A 26403-nucleotide genomic window follows, 5' to 3' on the forward strand; every position below is an offset into this window, starting at 1 on the left:
ATAGAAATATACCACAGTTTGTGTTGATGGAGCCCTTGCAATGCTTACTTCAGGGTCGGCCTACAAACATACGTTATCAGTGCACCACTCTTCAGGAACTGCTCAGTCACGACCACTTAACATGGGGTCTGAAATCAAATGCAAGAGGTTCCTCGACACAGGTTCTGCTCAGCTACAGCTAGAAAGCTTTCAAATAAAATGTAGGCTGAAAATTGAAAAACCTGAAATGGACAATGTCACTGGTATTGTTTGCGCTGCAGCCTGCAACATGATTCTACGTGATGACAATGTGCTGCCCTCTGTGTTTCTGCATTCACACTGAGCAGCATGAGTAGTGCTGCGTACCGGTACGCCGAACCGGTACTGGACTTGTAAAAAGTTTCGGTTCAAGTCCGGTTAAAACCGGAACGTCAGGAACCGGTACTTGGACTCGCAAAAAAACTAGCACTTACGTATATTCTGGTGTCTGTGGTTATTTAAACATTCCCTGATAAACGTTATTCAGCGTCAATAAATGACTGCTAATCCCAGTGTGCTCAGTGTACAACATCACATGTCATTTCACCTTCGATTTACGGTTTGAAAACGTAGAATTTCGCCACATGCTAATGCTAACCGGAAGTGAAGAATTTTCAGAATAAAAGTTTTAAGTTAATAGTGTGAACTTTCGGTTTTTTCAGAATAAAAGTGATTTAAATTAGTGTTTTTAATTCAAAATTACGCCATATCAACATTGATTTTAATTTCTAACAGTATGTATTGTAGAGTTGTAGAAAATACATGGTACACAGACAGTACAGTACACTCTGACTGTACAGTCACTAGAGTGTAGCCTATACTGTATATTAGGTGTGTAACAGTGTGATGCGTATAGTCTACTCTACACTCTACCTTTCAGCAACGTTTTAGGGATTTAGGCTCAGTCAGCTCAGGGACTGTTTGGTTACTTTAGTTTGGTAAATGAAATAAATGTTTGAACTTTGTAGTAGTTCACTGTAGTTGCTGTCATAAGTCATTTGTAGACTAAGTGGCACATTTGTACTTTGTAGAGAAATGTAGACACAAGTTGGAAGGGAGCACAATAAACCTGATGAGTTTGAATTTGAGTTGATTATGAGTTAATTTTCAATTGATAATTAGCTCACAATAAGTTCACTTTAGTTACTCACACAACTTGACACAAGCCATGGGTTCAGGTCCGGACTTATAAGTCCGGACCTGAACCTGAACCTCTGGACTTGAGTCCGGACCTGAACCTGAATGTGAGTCCAGGTACGCAGCACTAAGCATGAGATACATTGTGTCCCTCATGTCCAGCTTCATATCAGTCTGTGGTGTCTCTACTGGGACATGTCTCCTTGTTTTAATGTTCAAAAAGCTCTTTATTTTCCTCATACTGCCTGTGCTGCAGCACCTCTTTTCACCCTCTGTCTGAAACCAGAGCCCAGTCTGCTCTGATTGGTTAGCTGGCCGGCTCTGTTGTGATTGGTCAACCGCCTAGAGATGACCCGCCTCTTAGCCTATAACGTACACTGTGTTATGGCGCTAGCCAATAGAAGCGTGAGTGTTACATAGTGATGTCACTATGTTACAGAAATAAACAAAGGAGTCCAATGGAGGCGTCTCAGGCGGGGGGGAGTGTGTGGGACCATTTACATGAACCTACAAAAAAAACCTACAAGAAAGGGAAGAATCTATGCCTCTTCAAAATATGTGAAGGTAACCAATACATTCATTTGCTAACAGTGGACCGGCACACCAGAACAGTACAACTTGATCATAATAGCCGAAGCTGCTCTACTCACGTCCCCCCCCCAGTGACGGCTGCAGGTCGCACTCTGCAGTGGGGCTCAGGTCCTGCCTCATGACCCAAATGGGCTCCTTGGGCTCGTCAGGAGTGTACGGGGATCTCACGGTCCTGGTCTTCACCTCCTCTATTGCCTCCTTAATGTCCTTGATTGCCAGGGAGATGGCGTCCCTCTTGTCCTGGCTGTTCCTCACTGCGACCGGCTCCTCTGAAGGACTTACACACTGAGTCATGTCTGTCCCTGTGTTGGCAGCTTCATGGTTTTTGTTAGAGTCGATCTGAGACTCATCTTGGGCTTTTTCCTCTCCTTCCAGTAGCTCATTTTCTTCATCTATGGTGCCTTCAAGAGCACGATGAAGACTCTGAGAGCTCAGGCTTTCTTTCACCTCAGCCACGATGGTGTCGATGTCCTCGTCCTGGTCGCAGCTGTCGGCGCGCGGGTACGGGGCGAACTCTGCCTCCTTCTCTGGGCTATCTGACTCGCCGTCCGAGCGCTCGTCGTAGTGCCGCAGACGGGAGCCCACCGCTTCCTGCTGATGGTAGTCTCCCCCTGCCGCCCGACCCTCGAACAGTTTGAAGCCGGCACGCCTCTGCCGGAGCGACTCTGTGTCCTCGGCCCCGTCCGCAGCAGATGAAACTGATGTGGGAGTATCGCAGATCTCCTCGTAAACACGCTCTGAGAGTGAGTATATGTCATATGGCTCGGAGTAGGCTTCGTCCCCGAGAGCAGCGTCCAAACTCTCCAGGCTCCGACCGTCCGACACGTCGCCCCTCCCACTGGAGGGGCTGAGGGGCTGGGTGTAGACGTAGTTGGAGTAGCCGGCGTGCAGCATCTCCTCGGCTTCACCCTGTCTCTGGGGGCTTTGGACCTCAGGCAGGGGTTCAGGTGGCGGAGGGGGGAAGTGAGGATGGAGATGTTGCTGCTCAGCCTCGGCACTCTCAGTGTACCCCTCCGCCTCAGGCCTCAGCTGGACCTCGTAGTTCCCGGCGTCGTCCTCGGCCTCTGCCTGCCCCTCCGGCTCCAGAGACATCACCAGCTGGCCGTCGTCGCCCTCGGCCCGGTCTGTGTGGGTGTGGAAGTTGCTCTCGGTGCTGGCTGAGCGGGCCAGCGCTGAATCGTCTCGCTCCCGCTCGTCCTCCTGGCTCCTCTGGGCGCGCCGCTGCTTCTCATGCTGGGCCAGGTGCTGCGTTCGCTCCGCCTCCCTCTGCTGCCTCTGCCGGTGCCTCTGCTGCTGGGCTCTGACCCGGGCCTCGCTGTCCCCCTGTCTGCGGTATCGCGTCACTGCGGGTCGGGGGATGGGCTGTGGAGGCTCCTCTGTTTCCTCCTGTGGCCCCCTGTGCTGCTGAGGCCCCCTCACTCTGCTCCCAGCACCTCCTCCTGCAGGGGCCTCAACGCGCCTGTAGCGTTTTTCCTGGTTGCTGTGGTTACGGGACCGGCTGTTGTGGTTGTTGTGGTTGTTGTGGCGGTGGCGGGGGGTGGCGTCGGCCTCCTCCATAACCTCCTGGCCGAGCTCCGTCTCCTGGGGGTTCATGGCTGTCTGGTCCTGGTCCGTGGAGCTGTGTCAGTGAGAGGGTTCAGTCCCTCATCAGCAGGAGAGTCTGGAGGTCAGAGCAAAGGCTTCTGGGAAGAGCCTGAGAGAGGTAGACAAAAAAGGTGGGTAAACAGAAGGGGACACATTAAAGTAACATGTATTGTTGTTTCTGGGTGTGGTGTGATTTTTAATTAGTGCGAATGCTGTTTACTCAATGGGAGGAACCTTCAAATCCTCTTTTATCTACACCGTGTGGAAAATGCTTCTCCTTCCACATACTTTCAGACTTTATTCCAACTTTAAAATAGACATTCAGCTATTAAAATCGTAATCAGATTTTGAAACCTTTACACTTCTGAGATATATAACTTAGTTTGGAGCTTTGTAAAGAGGCCTTCTTCAAATTTTAACATGTGTGTATTGCGCAGCTCGTTAAGTCTAGAGTGCGTGATGTCACAGCTAGTGTGGAGGAGAGCTTGAAATTCACCTTAAATTATTATTATTATTTTTTTAAAACTGCCATAATTCCCAAACCCTACACTCCTTGGACATCATTTTTTGTGAAAAACGTAGGAAAACCTCTCCTACGTTGATTTAAAAAAAAAAAAAAAAAGTAATGCCTCCTGAGGGCATGAAGTGACAAAAACGTTCAACATGTCTCCATTAACCTGTTAAACCCCATCCCTGTTTTTCAGGTCTCAGGCTCGAAAATGACATTTCCAGAACAAATTACATTACATTACATTGCATTTAGCTGACGCTTTTATCCAAAGCGACTTACAATAAGTACATTCGACCAGGAAGACACAACCCTGAAGAAAACAGAATCATATAAGTACATCAGGTTTCATAGAGCCAAGTATTTCAAGTGCTACTCAACTGGCTATAGATAAGCCAGTCCTTTATTAGTATATAGAAAAGCAGTTCAGTTTTGTCAAGGTTGAGCTTGAGATGATGAGCGGACATCCACTGAGAGATGTCAGCTAAACAAGCAGAAATGCGTGCGACGACCTGGGTCTCTGAGCGGGGAAAGGACAGAATTAATTGGGTGTCGTCAGCGTAGCAGTGGTATGAAAAACCATGCGGGCTAATGACAGATCCGAGCGAGTTTGTGTACAGGGAGAAGAGGAGGGGACCAAGAACAGAGCCCTGAGGGACCCCTGTAGTTAATTGACAAGGGTCGGACTCGGACCCTCTCCAAGTTACCCTGTAGCTACGGTCTTTGAGGTATGAGGTGAGGAGGGAAAGTGCAGAGCCTGAAACTCCAAGTTCTTGGAGAGTGCGAAGGAGGATCTGATGGTTCACCGTGTCGAATGCAGCAGACAGGTCCAAAAGGATGATGACAGAGGAGAGGGAGGCTGCTTTAGCAGTGTGCAGTTCCTCAGTGACAGCAAGGAGGGCAGTTTCTGTGGAGTGACCTGCCTTGAAACCAGACTGGTGCGGATCCATTAGCGGTTCTATTAGCACGCAGTGCGTCATTTAGCCAGGGAGCAGGAGGGGACTGACGAGCCTGCCGAGATGTGAGAGGACAGAGAGAGTCCAGAGAGGAGGAGAGAGTAGAGAGGAGAGTTTCTGCAGCAGAGTTTGGAGGCAGGAGTTGGAACGAGTCAGAGGAAGGGAGGGCTGAGAGCACCGATGAGGCAAAGGTAGAGGGGGAGAGGGAACGGAGGTTACGGCGGACAGGTGCAGGATGAGAAGAGATTAGTTTGTTATGTTTGGAAAGGGGTAGAGAGAATGAAATGAAGAAGTGATCGGATGTGTGGAGCGGGTTTACAGAGAGGTTAGCAGTAGCGCAGTTCCTTGAGAATATGAGATCAAGGACACTGCCAGCTTTATGAGTTGGTGGGGACGGAGACAGTGAGAAAGCAAAGGTGGTTAACAGAGATGTTAGTTCGTCTATCTTCCCCGTCTGGAGGTTGAAGTCTCCGAGAAGTACAGCGGGAGGACCAGTTTCAGGGATGTGTGAGAGGAGAGGATCTAAGTCCTCCAAGACGTCCCCCAAGGCGCCTGGTGGACGGTAGAGAACAACAATGGTTCATTGTATAGGATGGGTTACTGTGACGGCATGGAATTCAAAGGTGGAAGGAGTGAAGTTAGGTAGCTTGAAGAGGGAAAAGCTCCATTTGGGAGAGAGCAGGAGACCAGTGCCACCTCCTCTGCCAGTGGGTCTGGGTGTATGGGAGAAGGAATATGCTGTGGAGAGAGCTGCTGGGGTGGATGTGTTGAATGGAGTAATCCAGGTCTCAGTGAGAGCAAGGAAATCCAGGGTCTGCAGGGAGGCGGAGCCAGAGATGAAGTCGGCCTTAGGAACAGCTGACTGGCAGTTCCACAGGCCGCCTGAAACTAGATGTTGGATCTCAAACTAGATGTTGGATCTCAAATGACCATAACTACACTTCTCAAAGGGGAACATTAATCATCTTTTTTCTCAAAGTAATGATAAACCTGTGAGTTGGATGTAGAAAAGTCAGAATCAATATAGATGTTTTTTATCGTTTTAATGCCATTGAAGACAACTTTTGATCAGACAACGACGAAGGTAAGACATAATGCCGTGTTCGCTACCTAGCGCCACGTGTTGTGATGTCTGTTTTTGTTTATAATGTTGCGAGTTCTTATCATGGAGTGATGACCTATCGATTCTGTGTATTCTCACGATGCTAATCGATATGTTGGATGTGAAGATACGATAAGTAATGAGGGTGTTATACCGTGTTTTCTGTGCAAACGGCGTGAGCATTTTTTCACACAGGGCTAATTCAGAGGCTCAGCGTGAGCTTTGTTTTTTTTTTGCAAAAAAAAAGAAAAAGAGATCAGTTAGCTGAGTTTCTTCCCGTTACATGGATATGAAACATTCATAGTTTATTCAATCTTAAGAAGCCCTCAGATGCTGTTTCCTGCAGATGATGCGTTTTTCCGCCCGGGGGCGGGCCGATGGGGTTCAACAGGTTAAGGCCCATTGTAAATCAAGCCTGATCTGTCCACAGAGCAGCAGCTGCACACCTTTAGTAAATCTGCCAAAAATGCCACATTATGGACCCGAAAGTACACAAAAAGCAGATTCTGACGCTCCTCACGGTCCTGACATCCTCCACGCGTTGACATTTTACGAAAGCAGCTACCGTTTTTAAACTATAGTTAGAAATGTAAGGTGTATTTCTCATTCAGAACAATGGAAAGGCTCTCCTTTCACAGCACATCTCCATGGAAACCTTTGATCTCTGGGCTCACACACAGGTGTTATGTTATGTAGAATTACTAACAAAGCACTTATATACTAATAAAGGGCTGGCTTACCTAAAGCCAGTTGAGTAGCACTTGAAATGTTTTTGCTCTATGAAACCTGATGTACTTATATGATTCTGTTTTCTTCAAGTTTGTATCTTGTTGGTCGAATGCACTTATTGTAAGTCGCTTTGGATGAAAGCGTCAGCTAAATGCAATGTAATGTAATGTAATGTTATGATTAGGTGTTATGAGTAGGTGCTCAGCACAGAAACAAACACTGATAAACAGACTGGACTTTAACAGACTGTCTCAGCCTATTATTTTCTGTCTGATGGAGACTTCATACTGACTTCAACATGTTCCACATATTTTAGACATTATTGGTGACGTATGGTTTTAGTCGAAAAGTTTGCAGTCAAAATATTCTGCTGCTTTCCCAATTATTTTCTCTTCTTAATACACATCATTCACTACTACTTACATCTGATATGTAACTCCTTCAGCCTACTTTCAGCTACAGAAACCATTCAACTATTACATTATTCAGCTATTTCAGGACATTGAGGCATGTTGTTGTTTATACCTTTTATAAACCTTTTCTTTTAAATATTAAGCTTCTTCACTATTTTTCCTACTCTTCCAATTTAACATTTCACTTTCAAGTTTTCAACAAAGTCATTGCAATGCATTTGAGCTGTAACAATTTGATTCAAATCATTCAATTTTTCTGCATTTCTCCGCTAAGTTCAGCAACACACTTTCTTGGTTTGTAGCTAAAAGCAGCTTTAGAGACCGAATAAATCATTCATAAACAAGTTTGTCTTTTGTTGCATTGAATAAAATAATAAAGAAAGTAAAAATACAAATCAATCTAAAATTGTAGGAACAAAGCAACTTCCCCACAAGTGGATAAAGAAGACGTACACCCCATAATTTACAAGAAAGCAAGCAGCCAACCATACCCATAAATTATCTTAGACATAATCTAAACATTCCCATCATTAAACTATAAAACCCTCCACACTGAAAGAACTGAAAATATATTCATCAAGAGCAATGAAGGAAAAGTGTTACTTGTGAAAGACAGTGGGGACTTATCCAGATACTAACAATGTCTACATGTCTGCCTCTGCCCCAAAACATTCTGAAATCCGACAATAATAAGGATACCTCTTGCACTATTATTGGTTAAGTAACCATAAGTAACCCACATTTACAAATGCGCTGTTAGTCTTCACTGCAGCACGCACCACAAGGACATGCTGATAGATATGGGTGTACCATTCTATCTGTAAGGCATTCAAAATGTATGAAAATAAATAGGAATAAAAACGAAGTCAAACTACAATACATCTTACAAGGAAGAGAAGATCTTCATATGCCTCTTTTACCACCATTGCACCAATGTGCAATAATGTAAAAAACAAAGACAATGACACCACAACAACATGTGCAATATGTTCTGCTAATATTATTATTACTACTCCTAGTTAGTCCATCACTTGTAACAGGGATCTTTACGTAACTATAGTAATTTTACTACTGTTATATATCACCCTTCATTCTACAATGCTACACTTATTTTATTTCAGAAATACTGTTGCTACTTACTTATCTACCTGAATGTGTTTCTGTTCAATTGTAATGTTTTTTTCTCATTTAAATGCTATGTGCATACTTTTTATATAACAGTGTTCTATTTTCTTCATCTATATAAGACAGAACACTTAGACACATCTCATGTTGGGGCTAGGAACCATCAGAGCAGATGGAGGCATCACTACGCAAATGTGCCCTCCGTGGGACTAAAAAAAGATATTCTGATTCTGAAACTGAAGCAGGATAACAGTATAAAGCCATAGCAGTGACCCCTAGAGGCAGACATCTTCATTACACTCTAAAAGATGGATAAACCAACAAAGGCACTCACTTGTGTTCACGGGCAACACGACCATGACATTTACATGGTCGTTAAAGGCGAGGCAAGGCAAGTTTATTTATATAGCACCTTTCAACACAAGGCCATTCAAAGTGCTTTACAAAAAATGAAAGACATTAAGAAAATGGCATATAAAATAAACATTAAAAGAAAAATACATGGATAAAAGTTACAGTGCAGTTTAAGATGTGAATAGTTCAATTAAAAGGAGCGGCAAAAAGAAAAGTCTTTAGTCTGGATTTAAAAGTAGTCAGAGTTGCAGCAGACCTGCAGGTTTATGGGAGTTTGTTCCAGATGTTTGGAGCATAATAACTGAACGCTGCTTCTTCAGGTTTAGTTCTGACTCTGGGGACAGAAAGCTGACCAGTCCCTGAAGACCTGAGAGATCTGGATGGTTCATAGTTTAGCAGGAGGTCAGAAATGTATTTTGGGCCTAAACCATTCCGTGCTTTATAAACCAGCAGCAGTATTTAGACATCTATTCTTTGACACACAGGAAGCCAGTGTAAAGACTTCAGAGCAGGAGTGATGTGATCCACTTTCTTAGTGTTAGTGAGGACTCGAGCAGCGGCGTTCTGAATCAGCTGCAGCTTTCTAATAGATTTTTTAGTGAGACCTGTGAAGACACCATTGCAGTAGTCGAGTCTACTGAAGATAAAGGCATGGACAAGTTTCTCCAAATCCTGCTGTGACATTAGTCTTTTAATCCTAGATATATTCTTTAGGTGATAGTAGGCTGATTTAGTAACTGTTTTAATGTGACTGTTGAAACTCAGGTCAGAGTTTGACTACCATGACTACACCTAGATTTCTGCCTTTATCTGTTGTTTTGAACATTGCAGACTAGGGGTGTAACGATTCACAGAAGTCACGGTTCGGTTCGTACCTCGGTTTGGGGGTCACGGTTCAGTACGGTTCGGTACAGCAAGAAAAAGCAAGAAAAAAGTCCCAAATGCCTAATTCCAGGTTTGTTGTTATTTATGTTTGAACAGTAGTGCAAGTTTCAGTTTAAAAATAAGGAACTCTGACATTTTGAATAATTAACTGTATTAAACAGTTAAAAACAAACCACAAACAGCACCACACACTCAGATGGCCATATTATCTTAATAACATAATGGCTGATGTCAAACAAAAAGGTTTCATCAAGCTGTAAAACAAAAAAGAATGTCTTGAAAATATGACATCATAAATAATAAGAAAGTGTTTCCAGAGCGCAAAGTCGTTGAAAAACATTATGCCAAAAGCTTCTGTTATTTATTTTGGTCTCACGGCTTTCATGTCTATTGGCTTCTTAAAAACAGCAGGATCAGCTGTTGAACTGCTGTTGTCTTTTGCCGGGCTCCGGTGATTGGCAAATCTGGGTGATGCCTTCTGATATGATTTAGCATGTTTGGCGTGTGTTACCATTAGCATACCGCACCGCTGACTAACAACGCCGACACACCGTCCTCTTCCGATCCACCACTCGCACACTCCATCGTTATTGTAGTCCACAGGGAACCCGAAATGTTCCCACACAGCTGATTTAAAAGAAGCAGGTGGGTTTCTAGCTCCTGAGTGTTATCTGAAATCGCCAGTACTAACTTTTCTTCTTCTTGTATTTTGTTCGTTTTGTTGTTGTGTTTATTCTTGTTCTTCTTTTGTTGTTTAAGGGCGGCTGGCAAACAGCTTTTAGGCGCAATACCGCCCCTTGGATTATAAATAGTGTAATGGATACTGCCCTGAATGACTTTTTCCCACTCGTAAAAAAGAAGGTGTATTCGTTGTGTGACTGCATGTGCCAAACCGTGACGTCCGAACCGTGACAGTACGGGACGAATACGGATACCGTTACACCCCTATTGCAGACTGAAGCTCAGCGCTAACTTTTATACGTTCTGCCTTGGCTCCAAAAACCATTACCTCAGTTTTATCTTTGTTTAATTGGAGAAAGTTCTGACACATCCAGTCATTGATTTGTTCAATGCACTTACTCAGTGTTTTAACTGGAGCATAGTCTCCTGGTGAAATGGTTATGTTAATTTGTTGTGTCATCCGCATAGCTAATGGTAACTTATTTAGTTGTTTTTCATTATCTGAGCCAGTGGGTTAGCATGTAGATGTTAAAGAGAAGAGGCCCCGAGATGGAGCCTTGAGCTACCCGACATGTCATTTTTGTCAACTCAGATGTGTATGTACCTATAGAAACAAAGTTTGTTTCTGTCCTTTAAGTAGGATTCAAACTGTTTTCCGAAAGTCCCCACCCAGTTTTTCCAGTCGGTCTAGTAATATGTTGTGGTCAACAGTGTCAAACGCAGCACTGAGATCTAATAATACTAACACTGAAGTTCTGCCACTGTCTGTGTTTAAGTGGATGTCATTGAAGACTTTACAAGAGCAGTCTCAGTGCTGCGTTTGGACGAAAGCCTGACTGGAACACATCCAAACAGTTATTTAAATGCAAGAAATTACTCAACCAACTTTTTCAATGATCTTACCTAGAAATGGCAGGTTTGATATGGGCCTGTAATTGTTCATTACTGAGCATCTAGATTATTCTTTTTAAGAGCAGTTTAATGACTGCAGTTTTCAGGGCCTGTGGAAAAATACCTGAGTGAAGAGATTTGTTTACTATATGAAGTAGATCTGAGGCCATGCAAGGCAAAACATCTTTGAAAAATCCTGTTGGGAATAATATCAAGGCAGCAGGAGGAGGATTTCAGAAGTTGAATAATGTCCTCTAGGTTTTATCATTAATCTGATGGAATTGTGTCATGGTGTTTGAATTGATTTTAGGTGGACACAAAGACAACACCATTTGCTGTAACCTGATGCAGAGGCACTGACTGCTTGTCTGATTTTCTGAATGTTTGTCAGTGAAGAAGGAGGCAGAGTCATTGCAGGCCCTGGTATGGTTAAAGACATTACAAGGATCAAAAAAGAATACGCTTATCACAAACTATGTCTATTTGTCCATCAACCTGACAAGTAAAAGTTCAGTTTGACTCTGAACAAACTGTTGTCCATAATGGAAGTACTGTACAAACTGTACAAGTTGAAGTATTTGTTACTTGACTTGAGTATTTCCATTTTTGCTTTTTTATTCTTTATGCTTCTACTCCACACTAGTCAGAGTTAATCGTGTATTTTTACTCCTCTACATGTATTAACACCTTTAGTTACTTCACAGATCTGGATGAATGATGTGAAATATAATCAAGTGTTTGAATCAGACTTTAGTTCCACCTGGAGTACACAAAGTCATTCAAACTAGCTGCACCTTCACCAGCTTTGAGAACACTTTAATGATCAATCATTATAAAACATATCATATATATTATTCTGAAATGGACCAATCTGCACAATGACCACTTTTACTTTTGGTACTTTAAAGGAGACATATCATGCTATATTTGAATAATATATTGTAGGGCCATACCTATATAAGGTATATTTATACGTTTTCTTTTTCAAAATACCAAACAGATCATGCCTCATTTCGCTCTATTTGCTCTCCTCCACCCCTGTCTTTGCATGCACTGCAGCTGACCACGCCCCCCCCTGCAAAGAAGGGGGGCCGAGTTATGAGCGTCATGTTACCATGCTGTTACCATGCTGTTACCATGCCACGGCAACCTCTCATTCCCCTGATTGGTGGAGAGTTGGCCATATAGACGGGAGCTCCTCGTCACTGACGTCAGACTATAGAGTGGCGAAGTCCCTCCCCTTCCGGTGGAGCCTCATGGGACCTTATTTAAAAAAAAATTATGTATTGAAGTCAATGGAGAGAGAAAGATTAATCTTTCGATCCCGTTTGAAATTGTGCCACAAATTACACCATATGTCAATTTAAAAGATAATTTTTGCAAGTCAAAAAAATAAAAAATGTGTCGTAAAAACTGTGAAGTAACACATTTATTTGTGTGAAACGCTGAATGAACTACATCTCTGGTCTCGCAGACTCTCACAACAACACACGTCACCAAGATGGCTTGTCACTACTGTCATGGCAACAAAAGATTGGCTACCCTCACTATCACCACAATGAAACACATCCAGAAGAATGTCATGCAAAGCTGCCTGCCTGCCTGCCTTTGATTCTCTCTGAACTGCCTGGTCTTTTTAATGTTTAATGTCAACCATTTGTGCAGATAGCATGAAGTACAAAAGATCGGCGATCGCCGATGCTAGCGTTAGCATTTCTCCCCCGGGCTTAAATTGTGTATTATAGAATGATCACAACACGGTGACAGTACTCTTCAAAGGGTTTCACGAAATATGACTACTACTCTTACTGTTTAACATTTTGAGTTACTTAATGTTACTTCATATTAAGGCTAATAAAAATGACACGGCTGTAATGCTAACTAACGTGCTAGCCTACTAGCTAGGTAGCTAAACTTGTCCCAGCCACTCCTGGTCCCTTGATCAGACGGGGAAGCGAAAGAACGAGCAAGACCCATTGCTGGTATGAAACAACCTGGTACTAAGCACACAGGCATCTTATTAAAGATTATCTTATCTTCGCCAGCGCATATAGATAGATTTATATCTATATGGTGCTGATCTTAGCTATCTCTTAGTGGAGGAAAACAATTGTGACATCACTTACGCGACTCTGGGATTTGTAGTCTTTCTAGTTGCGTATTTTTCATAGTCTTATATTTCAACAGTTTTACGACAACATTTTTTGACATGGAAATATTTTTTTAAGATTGACCAACATCATATGTGTAATTCATGGCACAATTCAAACGGGATCGAAAGATAAGTTTTCTCTCTCCATTGACTTCAATACATTATTTTTCCGAAATAAGGTCCCATGGACCGGAAGTAGATGGGCGTGACTTCTTCACTCTATCAAATCTGTATCAGTCTGTATCAGATCCGTTCCAGCCCCGTTTTTAGAGATTTTGGGTATGGAGGAAAAGAGAGAGGGTTTGTGCTTTCTGACACTTGGTGAGTTCCCTGACACACCGGGGACACATATTCATGTATAAAATACGTACAAAGGTGCATTTTGCATGATAGGTCCCCTTTAAAGTATATTTAGATGCTAATACTTTTGTTCTTTTACTAGAGTAACATTTTAATGCAGGACTTTTACTTGTAACAGAGTATTTCCTACATTATTATTTTTTTTACTCAGGTAGAAGATCTGAGTACTTCTCCCACCTCGGCCTACAGTGGACTATTTACAGATTAAAAGCATACTTCATATCATGAAGGTAAACTATTTCTATTGAAATCAAGGACGTTTTTCTTTGTCTTTTTTTCTCATTCAGTTCGTACACTTTACACAGATAAATAATTGTTTAAGTAAAAAGACCTAACTTAACAAGTCTTAACTTGGTCTACTTGTCTGTCCACTTCAGTATGAGTGTGTGGGAATGTTGTGATCAGCTTGCAAGCGTCGACTCTAATGAATCTGCACGGTTAAACCTCCATTTAATTGGATGATGAGATTGTGGCAAAACATGTTTTTACATGTAACAAATCCAATACAAGCTTATTCACAGAGTGCATGTAATCCCAGCTACTGTATAATAATCCTATGTATTATGCCTGAAATGTGACATTAGCTGTGGCATTTACAGTACTCTTATGCGGTCGTGCCCTAAAATGTTATCTTTTTGGGCATCAGTGCAAAAAGCGTTTTGGAAAGATATACCTTCTAATCCATATCACTTTGTTTGGATTCAAATTATGAATGTAGAAATTGGCACATTATTGGAATTGCTCTGGATGCTGCAAGCCTCACAATATTCTGACATTTTATTACAGTTTGAAAAACTGATGTGTATGTAGCCATTGGAGAGGTTATCACACGTGCTGCGAGGAACTATGGATGAGTCTGTGAGGAACTAGTCCCCAACTGCCCTACATGAAAGAGGAATGGTCCAGTGTTTATTACTGTGGGCGTAAATATAACAGAATAAGTATTCACACATGAGTTCTGCACTAGGTTTTTTATTGCTGCTATTTGTTTGTTTTTCCTCGTCGTGTTTTGTCCTAAATGTTTTGGTTTTATATCGCCTCGTAACTTCTGTGTGGTGTTTCCTCGCTCAGGTCTTTGCAGATACCCCTCCTCACTACTCCCTCCTCAGAGCACAAAGCAAAGGAACTGGAACATCATTCATAGAGAGCAGGAAAAAAGACTGAAGAGCTTAAACTCCAGCTACACTTGTAGTTTGCAGAACAACTTGTAGGCCAACACATTTTGTCTTCTGGTCCTCATCAGGGTGATTATTATAAAAAGAAAACATGTAAAGACGAACATGAAAATACTTCACTATTTTGTACCAAAAGCCTCAAACATGTCTCACAAAAGGTGTACTAAGCTGTAATAAAAAGCTATACATTTTGTGTGTTAAATATCACAAAGTTTGTCTGGCACGCACTTACCTAATGTTTTCAGGAGTTCATTGACAGCAGCAGTTTTTATATTCTGGGATGTTTTTCTTTTAAAGCCCACCCTAAAAAGAAGAGAAATAGCATCATTAAAACCTCTGTTTTACGTGCAGTTAGACCAGCTATTTAATAAATCTTACAAATCCTCAGAGACCCTCACGTCCTAATCAAAGCACAATATTCAACTGTAGAATAAAGCTAAGAAGAGACACCTTTAAATAAGATGGACCAGTTGTTCACCCTCTCCAGAAGATCAATATTTTATCTTGGAGAAGTTAAGATAGATAGTTAGATGTTAACAAGCCTATAGCCAAGGCTCTAGTTCCTCCAGGGGCCCCTGGGCACTGAGAGCTCAGGGCCCCTCAACCCACGTACCAACACGCCTAGCATGTCAATCGCACACCTATTTGTCAAAGCAGGGACGCAGCTAAATAGTTCAACCAAAGTAGGTCTAGCCTTTTGCCCTTTCAGTCAGGAATCACAAGACAAGGATACAATGGATAAAATCTCAAGAAGAAGACCTAGGTAATATCACTCAAAACTTCAGAGCAGCACCCCACTTAAAATGCCAAAATATGACTGGCTGGCTGTACAAGTACACAAGGAGTTATATTTGTCACCAACATCAACATGTATTGAAAGTATGTGGTTGCTCAACTAAGTGATCAGTATATATGTGATAGAAGATATTATTGTTAGGGATGCACGATAATTACCGGCCCGATAATTATCGGTCCGATATTAGGAATTTATGACGTCATCCTGATAAACCCGATACCAGTATTAATAGCCCCGATAATATACAATATATTTTTTGGGTAAAAAAAAATACTGCGGTGTGGGTGGATTGGGATGAGGGGGGCTTGTTTTTCACTCGGCTTCCCTCCCGTTTTGCCAGTACTGTGGTATTAGTGGTTTAGGAAGAGGGGAGTTCTTCACCAAATCCAGCGCTCCCTAATACTTCGAACCTGATCAGTCCACCTGAAACATCGCCATCGCTACGATTGGTGTGTTAAAAGCGTAGGAAGACAATAATACAATACAAAGTGTGTGTGTGTGTGTGTGTGTGTGTGTGTGTGTGTGTGTGTGTGTGTGTGTGTGTGTGTGTGTGTGTGTGTGGTGTGTTGTGGTGTGCGGTTGGAGCTATGTGCAACTCAAGGCATATGCACGAACCGGAGCTGCCTGGACGCTGCAAATCATGTTGCACTGTTCGAGCTGAGTGTGCTGACTTCTCCTACAATGTCCCGCTGTCTGCTTCCTGCATAAAGTCAAGTGCTCGGCGCAGTTGTGGCGAAATGTCGCTCCTCTGTTTTCATTTAAACAGCTCCTTATATCCGCTAGCGCAGCTAGATAGCACCAGATGCTAGCAACAACAATGCACGTAAGGTCTCTCTCTCGCTCGCTCGGCCACACATACACACACCCTCCCGGTCCTTCCAGGTGGCCAGTCGGTGCCTGCCAGTGAGCGTGGAAGTGTGGTCTGCCACAGCGGGTGGCAGGAGCGGGGCTGTCAGCAAAAAAAAAACAATAATCGTGCATCCCTAATTATTGTGTGTGTGTATGTGAGAGGGAGAGAGTGTGTGTGTACTGTATGTGAGGGAGAGTGAGTGAGTGAGTGAGTGAGTGAGTGAGTGAGTGAGTGAGTGAGTGAGTGAGTGAGTGAGTGATGTGTGTGTGTGTGTGTGTGTGTGTGTGTGTGTGTGTGTGTGTGTGTGAGAGGCTATGAGAGACCGTCTCAACAACTCATACTTGGTCTTACAAACAATATCAGAACTCACATGTACACCACCAGACTCTTTCACACACAGCATTATACCGTCTTTAACGTTGCTGTCATTCCTTCCTTCATTACTATCATACTATCATACATAAATAATTATTCTCTCTCACACACACAAACAAAATCTCTTAAACGCACCATCATACTCTTGTACACACACCACTATAGTCTTTCACAAACAACTAATAGAACAGTATAATAGTGTATGTGAAGAGGATAGTAGTATGTGTGTAATCGGTAAACAATGTATGTAAGACAGAATAATTAACCTATATAAGAGGGAATAGTATTTCATGTTAACTAACAATAGTCATATATGTAAAACAGAATAGCAGTGAATGAAAGGCCGAATAATAGCTTATATAAGAGGTAATAATTAGTTAGTGCTGAATGACTATATAGGTAGGCCTATGTGTATAAAACAGAATGATAGGGGTGTGCATAAGAATAGTATTGAGTGTGTGAGAGAGTATGATTGAAAAGGAAGTGAGTTTGATTGAAAAGGAAGCTGGACTAATTCTCAGTTCCTGATTGGCTCTACGTTTTTTCGTTTGACAGACACCGCAGCGTTCTGAATCAGTCACAAAAGCCACAGAATAGTTAGAAAACTATAGCAGTAGAAAGTGGTCCAGAAACTCTTAGATTAACACAAAGAAAGACGACATTTCCGGACAGAGTCAGTCAGCGCCAGCGTCCTCTCACGTGGAGTTACATTACACTACATTATCACTACTATACCCTCATACATACTACAATTCCTCTCTCACATACACTATCATTCTTTCTCACACATAAAGTTTTCTATCTTGCATACACTACTAGAGTATTATTGTAGATAATGTTGTCTGTAAGTGGGAATAATAGTGTTTCTAAGAAAGCACAGTTTGCTATGTAAGTAAGTTTGATTTATGGCCCAGACAAAAGTGTGTGAAAGAGAGGTATGATTGTGCATGTACAAGTGTTTAGCTGTATGTATAAAAGAGTTTAATGGTGTATGTGTGAGATTCTGATATTGTTTGTAAGACCAAGTATGAGTTGTGAGCTAGACGGCCTCTCATATGTGTTTAATGCAGCTGCCACTCTCTCTTCCTTTTCTTTCTTTTACTTTCTTTTCCCTGCCCCGCTGGGCCGTTTGGCTGCTACCTGCACCATCCATTTTTTCTGCTCACGTGACACAATGTCAATGGGACAACTAGTGAAGGTGGGGTTGTGATTCGGCTATAGTTCAATACTGAAATAGCGCAAAAAATAATCAGAATTAAAGCTGCGAGCAGCGATGAGCGGGTCTTTGACGCTCCGCGCAGGGTCGCTGTTGTCGGCACGTCGACGTCGCGCAGATATTTTCCGGACTTGGTCGTTAGCAAACGTGGATAGTTTTCAGGTCCATCAGACAATGTACATGCGAGGTACAGCAGTAAAGTAAACATCGTGTTTGATGGTGAGTGATCTGTCGCCATGGCAACGACATTTGATGAAACCCTAGTAGGCCAAGATGTCTTGAGGGCTGCATCATCATTAAACATGTGAAGTTTTGGGCCGTTTTGAGCATGTTCAATGGAGTTATGAGAAAACCGGTTTTCATGGCGAGTGATCTGTCGCCATGGCAACGGCATTTGACTAAATCTAAAAAATTAAACGTATATGTCTTTAGCACAGGTGAAGTTTGACAAGTTTAGAGTTTTATAGCGAGGGATGCGTTTCCATGGAAACGGCATATGATGAGACCCCTGAGATTTGGTGCTTGAAGCTGTTGAGGCATGGACCAGTGATATCAAACTGAAGTTTTGGTGGCGATCGAACCATGTACATTGGAGTGACAGCGACATTGTGTTTTATGGCGAGGGATTGCGTTTGCATGGTAACGCCACATGATTGAAACCTCTGATTTGACGTAGAGCTGTTCAGGGCCGCAGTGTTAACCATCATGTGACGTTTGGCGGCATTCGGAGTATGTCAGTTGTAGTTATGACATCATCGTGTTCCATGGCGAGGGATCGCCTAGCATCGAGCGAACGTGAAATGGGCGCCGCCATAACGACTACGCCGTGCGGTGAAATATTGCGACTTTTCATCCCCCATGTCTTGAGATGCTACCCGCCGAATTTGGAGTCCGATTGGATCAAATCCCTAGGAGAAGATCTCTGGAAGTACGGGAGGGCGAATTCAAAATGGCCCGAATTCCTGTACGTTTTTTTATACACCTCCAGGAGGCATTTTGGTTGGTCTCCACACCCTAGATATACGTAGCGATTTTCGTTCGTTTTCGTGAAAGTGGGTGGAGATTACGTTAAAACGGAAGTGGACTTGGCTTCCCCTTTTTTTTTGCAAAGTTCCGGAACCCATTTCACACGCTGCGTCACGTCACTAGGCCACCTATCTGCCGTCATGGTGTCGGAACCTTTGCTGTGCTTTTGCCGGTCGTTTTCCCTGTTTTGTGTGTGTTGGCGAGCAATTACAATAGGGTCTTCGCCCAGGGATGCGTTTCCATGGAAACGACATATGGTGAGATCTCACATTTGGCGTAGAGCTGTTGAGGCATGGACCGGTGATATACAAGTGAAGATTGGGGGACAATTAGGACCGTGTCCATTGGACTTACAGCGACATCGTGTTTTCATGGCGAGTGGTCTGTCGCCTTGGCAACGCCATTTGATGACACCCCATAATATGCTTAGATGCGTTGATGGCTGCATCGTTACCAAACCTGTGAAGTTTTGGGCCGTTTGGAGCATTTTCACTGAAGTTATGAGAAAACCGTGTTTCATGGTGAGCATTGTGTTGCCAACCATGGCAACGGCATTTGAAGAAATCTCAAAAACTCTCCCGTAGATGTCTTCACGGCTGGACTGTTAGCACACATGTGAAGTTTGAGCACTTTTTCAAGCATTCCCACTAAATTAAGGATTTTGGTTACGCAGTGTCCAATAAACCATTGTTTGCAATTTTAGTCAAAATAATCACATTTAATTTTTTTTTTTCTAATTTGTGCAGCCCTCATAATTAAAAAGATGCAGTGTTGAGTGATGTTTCTTATGTCATTTCACATATTAATTCTAGTTGCCAGCATAGTGAACCCGGAAATGTTGAGTACACCAACGTTTTATGTTAGAAAAGTAGTACGGGTTCCCAGCATATAGAAACTGCCGGATGCTAACTTTCATATGTTGGCAATTTGCACAATTAGCATACATTGCATTAATAAGCATCAATGGCAATAGTACAAAAAATTACTTGGCCGATTTGGACAACTTAGGTGTTGTAACTTGTTTATTTAAGGCAGTAAAGCATTTTGATTCTTGATAGAAGTTAAAAGATACAATGTTTCAGTGGAAATGCTTTTATTTTGAAGTGCAAGTATGTGTCCTTCTATGACACCCTTCCTGTTGTTATGAAAATTGAATACGAGCATGTCGAGTGCATTTTCTCTGTCTTCCACCATTCTTGTTGGAAACTGTTTAACGAATATTTAAGTAAAAGTTCAGTTGTGGATAAGACTCTCGCTTAGTTCTTCATTCGAAGCTTCTATTACACAGCATTAGGAGTGGTTTCTGGGGGTAATGTTTCAGGATGAAAAATTGCAGCTTCAACCAGAAAACTGGTCATATTTGTACTCTGTGGGCTGATTTTGATTACCACGAGTAGTGGTGCGACCATTGGATATAGAGAGCCGTCTACTGTGGAGATTTCTTCTTCCAAATAAATAGGCAATCTGTCCAATCCAAATGATCCAGGGTCAACTTCAAAATTTGACCAAAAAAATTATCAAAAACAGCCCTTTGAGCCTGCAAATACTTTCTTTCTGGTTTCAAACTATTTTGATCCTGAAAATGTCAGAAATGGAATCAGCATCCTTAATAACTCACAAAACCACTCCAAAATTGTCCAAATCAGCCAAGCCATTTAAACTATTGTCTTGCATAGGCTATAATGTAGTTCAATGCTACTCAACTTATGCTTAATACTTATGCTAATTGTGCAAATTGCCCAACATATGCAAGTTGAGGTACTCCACATTTCCAGGTTCACACTAGGGACTCTATGAGTGACAACTAAACCATATGTAATGTTGTGTATGTACAGACAATGGTTGTGTCCTAACAATGAGCCTCTATGACAGATATGGGGTGTTTCTCAATGTCAAGGAAGGATGCTCCAGAGGCACTATTTCAAGGATGCTCTGTCATCGAGTCCCGCCGAAGGACTGTTCCGATGTCCCAGGCTCCTTGGAATTCTACCGATCCGGCCGTCCTTCGCAGCGAGAAATTTCGAGTCTGCAGATGTGTATCCTCCGCAGTCTTAAAATCCCCCACCATGCTTTGCGCACGGACCAATTTCCAAAATCTTGGCGGAAATCGCGCTCCATTTAAGGAGGGGGCCTCGCATATGACGCACACCTGTTAGCCTGTTCCACCATTCTTCGTTTTCCGAGGCTAGGACAGATTCTTGCCTCACTGACAGACAAGAGGGGTTTCCGCCGCAAGTTTATATACATGTAGGCCTATGTAATCTGCGCGACTTGCGAGACCACATCTCCACGTGCAGTGCTGGCATAAACATGGCTGAGTCTTTTCATCTGTAAACTCCCTCAACGGGGCCGCTCGCTCTCTTTTGTTGATCGCCCTCTCACGGGTGAATAGTTTCAAAGTCCCGGGTATCGGGATCCCGCTTTCATTCTGTCTCTACCACTTTAATTTGACATCTCTATTACTAAGTTATGGAATACTAAATAATAAGTAATTAGATACCTTACCGTTACTGCGCTCATAAAGAATGATAAGAATAATGCATCTTGAACTGGTTTCATGAATTAGTGTCTTGACGTTTCACAGACTGTTAGCTTGTTGTGGTTGGCTGGTAGCCTATTTTAGAGCATATAAAAGAAAGACTTGTGTTATGTCTTCCTTAATGCAATAGTAATTGGGGGTGCAAGTGGAGTCTCGCAGAGGCAAAACTGTGGCGCGCTTACACTGTAGGGTGCGCCGCAGTCTGCGTGATCTGCCTGTAGGGAGGGGCGGGCGGCCCTGTGAGTAAAGTAACGAGTGGGTGTAGAGAGTATGAAGGAGGGGAAGAGAGGACGGGAAAAAAAAGGAAGAGGGAAGAGGGAAGAGAGGACGGGGGGGGTAGGAACGACCCCAGCGCGGACCGGGAGGGAGACAAGCAGGGGGAAAGGGACACACCCACAACCAAACCCACCCACCCACCACCCACCCACCCACCCACACACACACCTACACACACACACACACACACACACACACACACACACACACACACACACACACACACACACACACACACCCACACACACACACACACACACACACACACACCACACACACACACACACACACACAACACACACACCACACACACACACACACACACACACACACACACCAACACACACACACACACACACACTACGGCACGTAACATTAACCCAACAGAGAACACACAGAGTCCCTGCTCCAGACAGTGATGTTCAGCAGACGGAGGCATTATCCTCTTCCCTCCCTCATTCTCAGAGCACAGGCGGTGTCATGGAAACCACTGGGTAATTGCTCTCTCTGGGAGGGTGGATGAGGAGCTGACCTCTCCAGGGGGCAGCAGTGTTCTCCCACCTTACCCACCACGGATGTAACACCCCTGCTCTTTACCATCCACTGACAGCAGAGTCAAGGGGAGAGAGTGATTATAAAATCACTATTTTATTGTTGGTGTCTTCTATTGAGGTTGATTTTATCCAAGTTTGATGCTATGAAATCATCATGTGCAAATGTTTCTTTTCAGTGAATGAGGACTATTTCTTCATCTGCTAATACCAGAAGAAAAATATCTCTCCTTTAGCAACATCTCTTAGACAGTGGCGGCTGGTGGGAAATATTTTAGGTGGGGCTGTGGTAAAAAAATTGAGAAAAGACCCATTCAATTATGACTTCTGGTGATGTTATAGGGGGGGGAAGGACAAATTGAGGCTTAAAAATATGAGAAGACTGATCAATACCTCCATAATCTTCAGTGTGGTTAGCTATGAATCTTCCAAAACTTCCAAACACCTTGTCCTGGACATAGTTTCTACAGTAAACTGTGCAACAGTACAGTAGGCCCACACAAACTGCAGAACACCAGGGCTTTGGGAACACTCAAAAATACTTAAAATGATTTAATTCCCATTTAACCTGTTAAGGGGCTTTTCCCCCCGGTTTTTTCTCACGAAACTGTGTCTCAGGGCTTCTTAAAATGTAATAAACTATTCATGTGTCCTGCTCATTTAACAGGAAGAAACTCAGCTAACTGATGATGAACCATGTTTACCGAAACAAAACACAAGTCTCACAAGAAGCGTCTAAATGAGCCCTGAGCGAAAATGCTAACGCACTCTAGGTATAAATCAATCAATGTACTTATCGGATATGCACAAACAAGCTTAGCTAACAAGCTGAGATTCCACAGATTCTAGAAATATAAGTATCATCACTGAGCGATTAGAACTCGCGACAGGGGAAACAAATACAGACATCACACGACGTAGCTTTAGGTAGCAAAACACAGAGATATGCTCACCTTTTGCTGTTATTCTGATCAGAAACGAGAAAAACAAGGCTGAAGGTTAATCCATAGGTTAATCCAATGTGTCTGTCAATTTGAAAAAGTATTGATAATCTATAATTCCATTTTTATGTCAAAAACTGAGTTTTCATTAGCTGCTAATGATAGCTTCCTGAGTGTATGACAGCTTCCTGTTTTGTCTCCTTGGATACGAGTCCAAACAACTCACAGACTGCACCGGGCGCTGACATAGGCGCCCTGTGACCATCAGATTTGACGACGCTGATTGGCTGAAATTATGTTTCGGCGCCATAGTTTAAAGAAAGCAACAGTTGGCTTCTGCTGCACTTGCTGCACTCTCGTCTGGGCGCTATACATAGCGCCCAGACGAGAGAGGGTAATGATACACGGGCAAGGCCAGGCAGGAAACATGTGACTTATAAGTAACTTCAGACATCGTAACACAATTTTAAAGGTTGAAGATTATACATTTTACTGATACCAATTATATCATATTTACCTTGTTTATTAAAAATACAAATACATTTTTTTAAATATATATTTTTTTATTCTTTTTATTTTTAATGTGGGAAGAGGGGGGGGTGGCGCCCCTAGTGCCCATATGAGCCGGCCACCACTGCTCTTAGATCTCTACACATTTGATGTTAAAACAAAAACAAATCCCGATGTATGAAATGCTTTCAACCTTTCAACTCTTGATCTGAAATGGTTGCGTATGGCCAATCTTTTTTTTTTTTATTAGCATAGGTAATGCTCTTTAACACTTTTTAAGGGCATGTGTTGTGCAGTGTGCAAATAGTCTGACCACATGCCCAGGAATTTACACAAAGAGAGAGAGTAATGCCACCAAAATAAGGCAGAGTTATTGTTAGGAAAATATCACTCATCACCGGCTTGGTCTTCAATATCAGGATACATGTATTATCCTTGCATGATTGGAAGTAGTCATCTCACACACAGAGCTGCGTGGGACAAATAGTTCCCGAACAGTGTCCTTGACATGCTTATATACAAGAGATATTTAGTTCAGATTAGCTAAGGCCTGCGTAAGAAATAAACATGACAGTCAAATGTCTATCTCCATAGAGCCTGAATCATCATGTTAATCGTTGTCACATAGCTATCATATGCCTAAAACGCTCTTCTAGGTAATCATACATCCTGTTACGCCTTTGTTATCATGTGTTACTCTGATATTAGAAGAGTACATTCAGTATTTTCCCAACAGTTATTATGAGAATAACTTTTCTAAAATGGAGGGACTGTTGAATAAAACGCACAAAAGTAAACATGTGATTTTCCAGAATGTCAGTACTGGTATTAGAGGAGAATCAAAAGCATCCAGAAGCAGTATGTCAGCCATTCAGAAGCTGAAACGTACACTTTTTTCTGGTCAACCAACAATTTCTGGACTGTGATAACGAGATGCTCTTGAGCAGTTTTGCCTAGGAGAAGAAAAAAATCAATAAAGATTGGTAAGTCCTGGTCCATTGGTGCCAACTAATTAAAAATGAAAGATGCAAACCGTTAATAAGAAGACATGTGTTATTATATTGCTTGGTGCTTGAGGCCCACTTTAATATCTGAGCAAATTAAGTAAAAGCTTCACGCACCCAGAGGGAACGACTGACCTACAGTGGGCCAGTTCATTTTCTGATTCAAGTTCATTTTCTGATTCAAGTCCTTTGAAACGTCACCATCACATGTCAGATAAATGCAACAGATGCCACAAAAGCCGCAATTTCTTTGTTTGAATGTTCAACATTTTGAAAAAAACAGACTGTTATCTCAGTCACAGATTCACAAATGATTTAAATGAATGAGACTACTAGGCATATATTGTAAATAAAGTACTATGAGCTCTGTTAGCGAGACAAACACCCTCTGAGAACAAAACGCTCATCACTGGATATTCAATTGTTATAGCAGTCAGATTTATAAGTGAAAAGAAATTGTTAAACTAAATAATTATACATGACTTCCCAACGGTGGAGAGTGAGCCCCCTAGCGCCCCCTCAGGGTGTCATGTAGAAGGCGAGGGCCTCATCAGCACCAGGCCACTAGGCATTTCCCTGCGACCTCTACAAGAACTCCCCCAAAGTGCTAGAAGTGAAATGATGAGAACTACATAGAAAAGCAACAAATTAAATCCGAGTAGCAAAGAGCCACAAGGATGTACACTCCAATGCAGGGGTCACCAACCTTTTTTAGGATGAGAGCTACTTTAAAAAAATAAAACAAGTCGGGGCTACTTTTACTCCTCTTTTTTTGTTTTTTGCAGTGTATATATTTAGCACATTTTAACATTATTATATGCTGACCTTTATTTTTTAACGCAAGACGGCTTGCGTTAAAAAATAATAAACATATTTGTAAAGTGAGGGGACACAAACGGGATTTCGAAAAGTGCGGGGGACATGTCCCCCCTGTCCCCAGTGAAGATTACGCCATACATGTGTGTGCGTCAAGTGCAATAAATATATATGCAAGTTGCAACACACACAGAGTAAAGCTCTGCCCCTCATGTGCTGTATAGGCTGGCACGACTAGGCTGTGTTCAATGGGGCTGATGTGTTGTGTAGATTCTGCCAGAAGGAAAATCAGCAGGGAGGTGCCACAGAATTAAGACATATGACTTTCTGAACCTTGCCAATGCTTGTGGATATAATATGCACTGTAAAAAAAGATCGTAATTTTACAGGAAATAACTGTACATTTTTATAGTAATTATCATGTTTTTTTAAATAACTTGCGAAATCCTGTAAAATGACAGATATTAACTATAAATTAACAACCCAAAACATTATTTTAAGTATTTTGACAATAACAACAAATAACGTTTATTTCCTTCTTTTTTTTTACAGTAAATTGACTATATAATATTTTCAGTATTTTTGCACTTTCAGAAAATACATGCAGATGTACGAAAAATAAAATGTTTTTATCTGTAATTAAATATGTAACTCGTAATATAAAAGTGTATTACTATTATAAGACTTTAACATTTTCTTTGTAATTTTAAGGTAAACATAAAACTGTAAAAAAAGCGTAAAATAAAAAAACCGTAAAATGTAAGTAAAACATTTTTAAATAAATAATTTTCTCAATATTCGATTGAATCCACCACAAACACAAAATATACAATGTTGAAACA

General features: G+C 42.2%; 1 protein-coding gene across 1 annotated transcript in view; it reads right to left on the minus strand.

Moving 5' to 3' along the window:
- apba1a (amyloid beta (A4) precursor protein-binding, family A, member 1a) overlaps positions 1 to 26403 on the minus strand; it is a 107376-nt gene that overhangs the window by 41054 nt on the left and 39919 nt on the right. Inside the window, exons 2-3 of the mRNA XM_034090180.2 lie at positions 14894 to 14964; positions 1809 to 3439 (exon numbers count right to left, since the gene is read on the minus strand). Coding sequence (XP_033946071.1) covers positions 1809 to 3339 — 1531 coding nt within the window. The 5' untranslated portion in view covers positions 3340 to 3439; positions 14894 to 14964. The remainder of the gene's footprint in view (positions 1 to 1808; positions 3440 to 14893; positions 14965 to 26403) is intronic.

Source organism: Pseudochaenichthys georgianus, chromosome 9 (genome assembly GCF_902827115.2).
Source record: "Pseudochaenichthys georgianus chromosome 9, fPseGeo1.2, whole genome shotgun sequence".
NCBI classification, from domain to species: Eukaryota; Metazoa; Chordata; class Actinopteri; order Perciformes; family Channichthyidae; genus Pseudochaenichthys; species Pseudochaenichthys georgianus.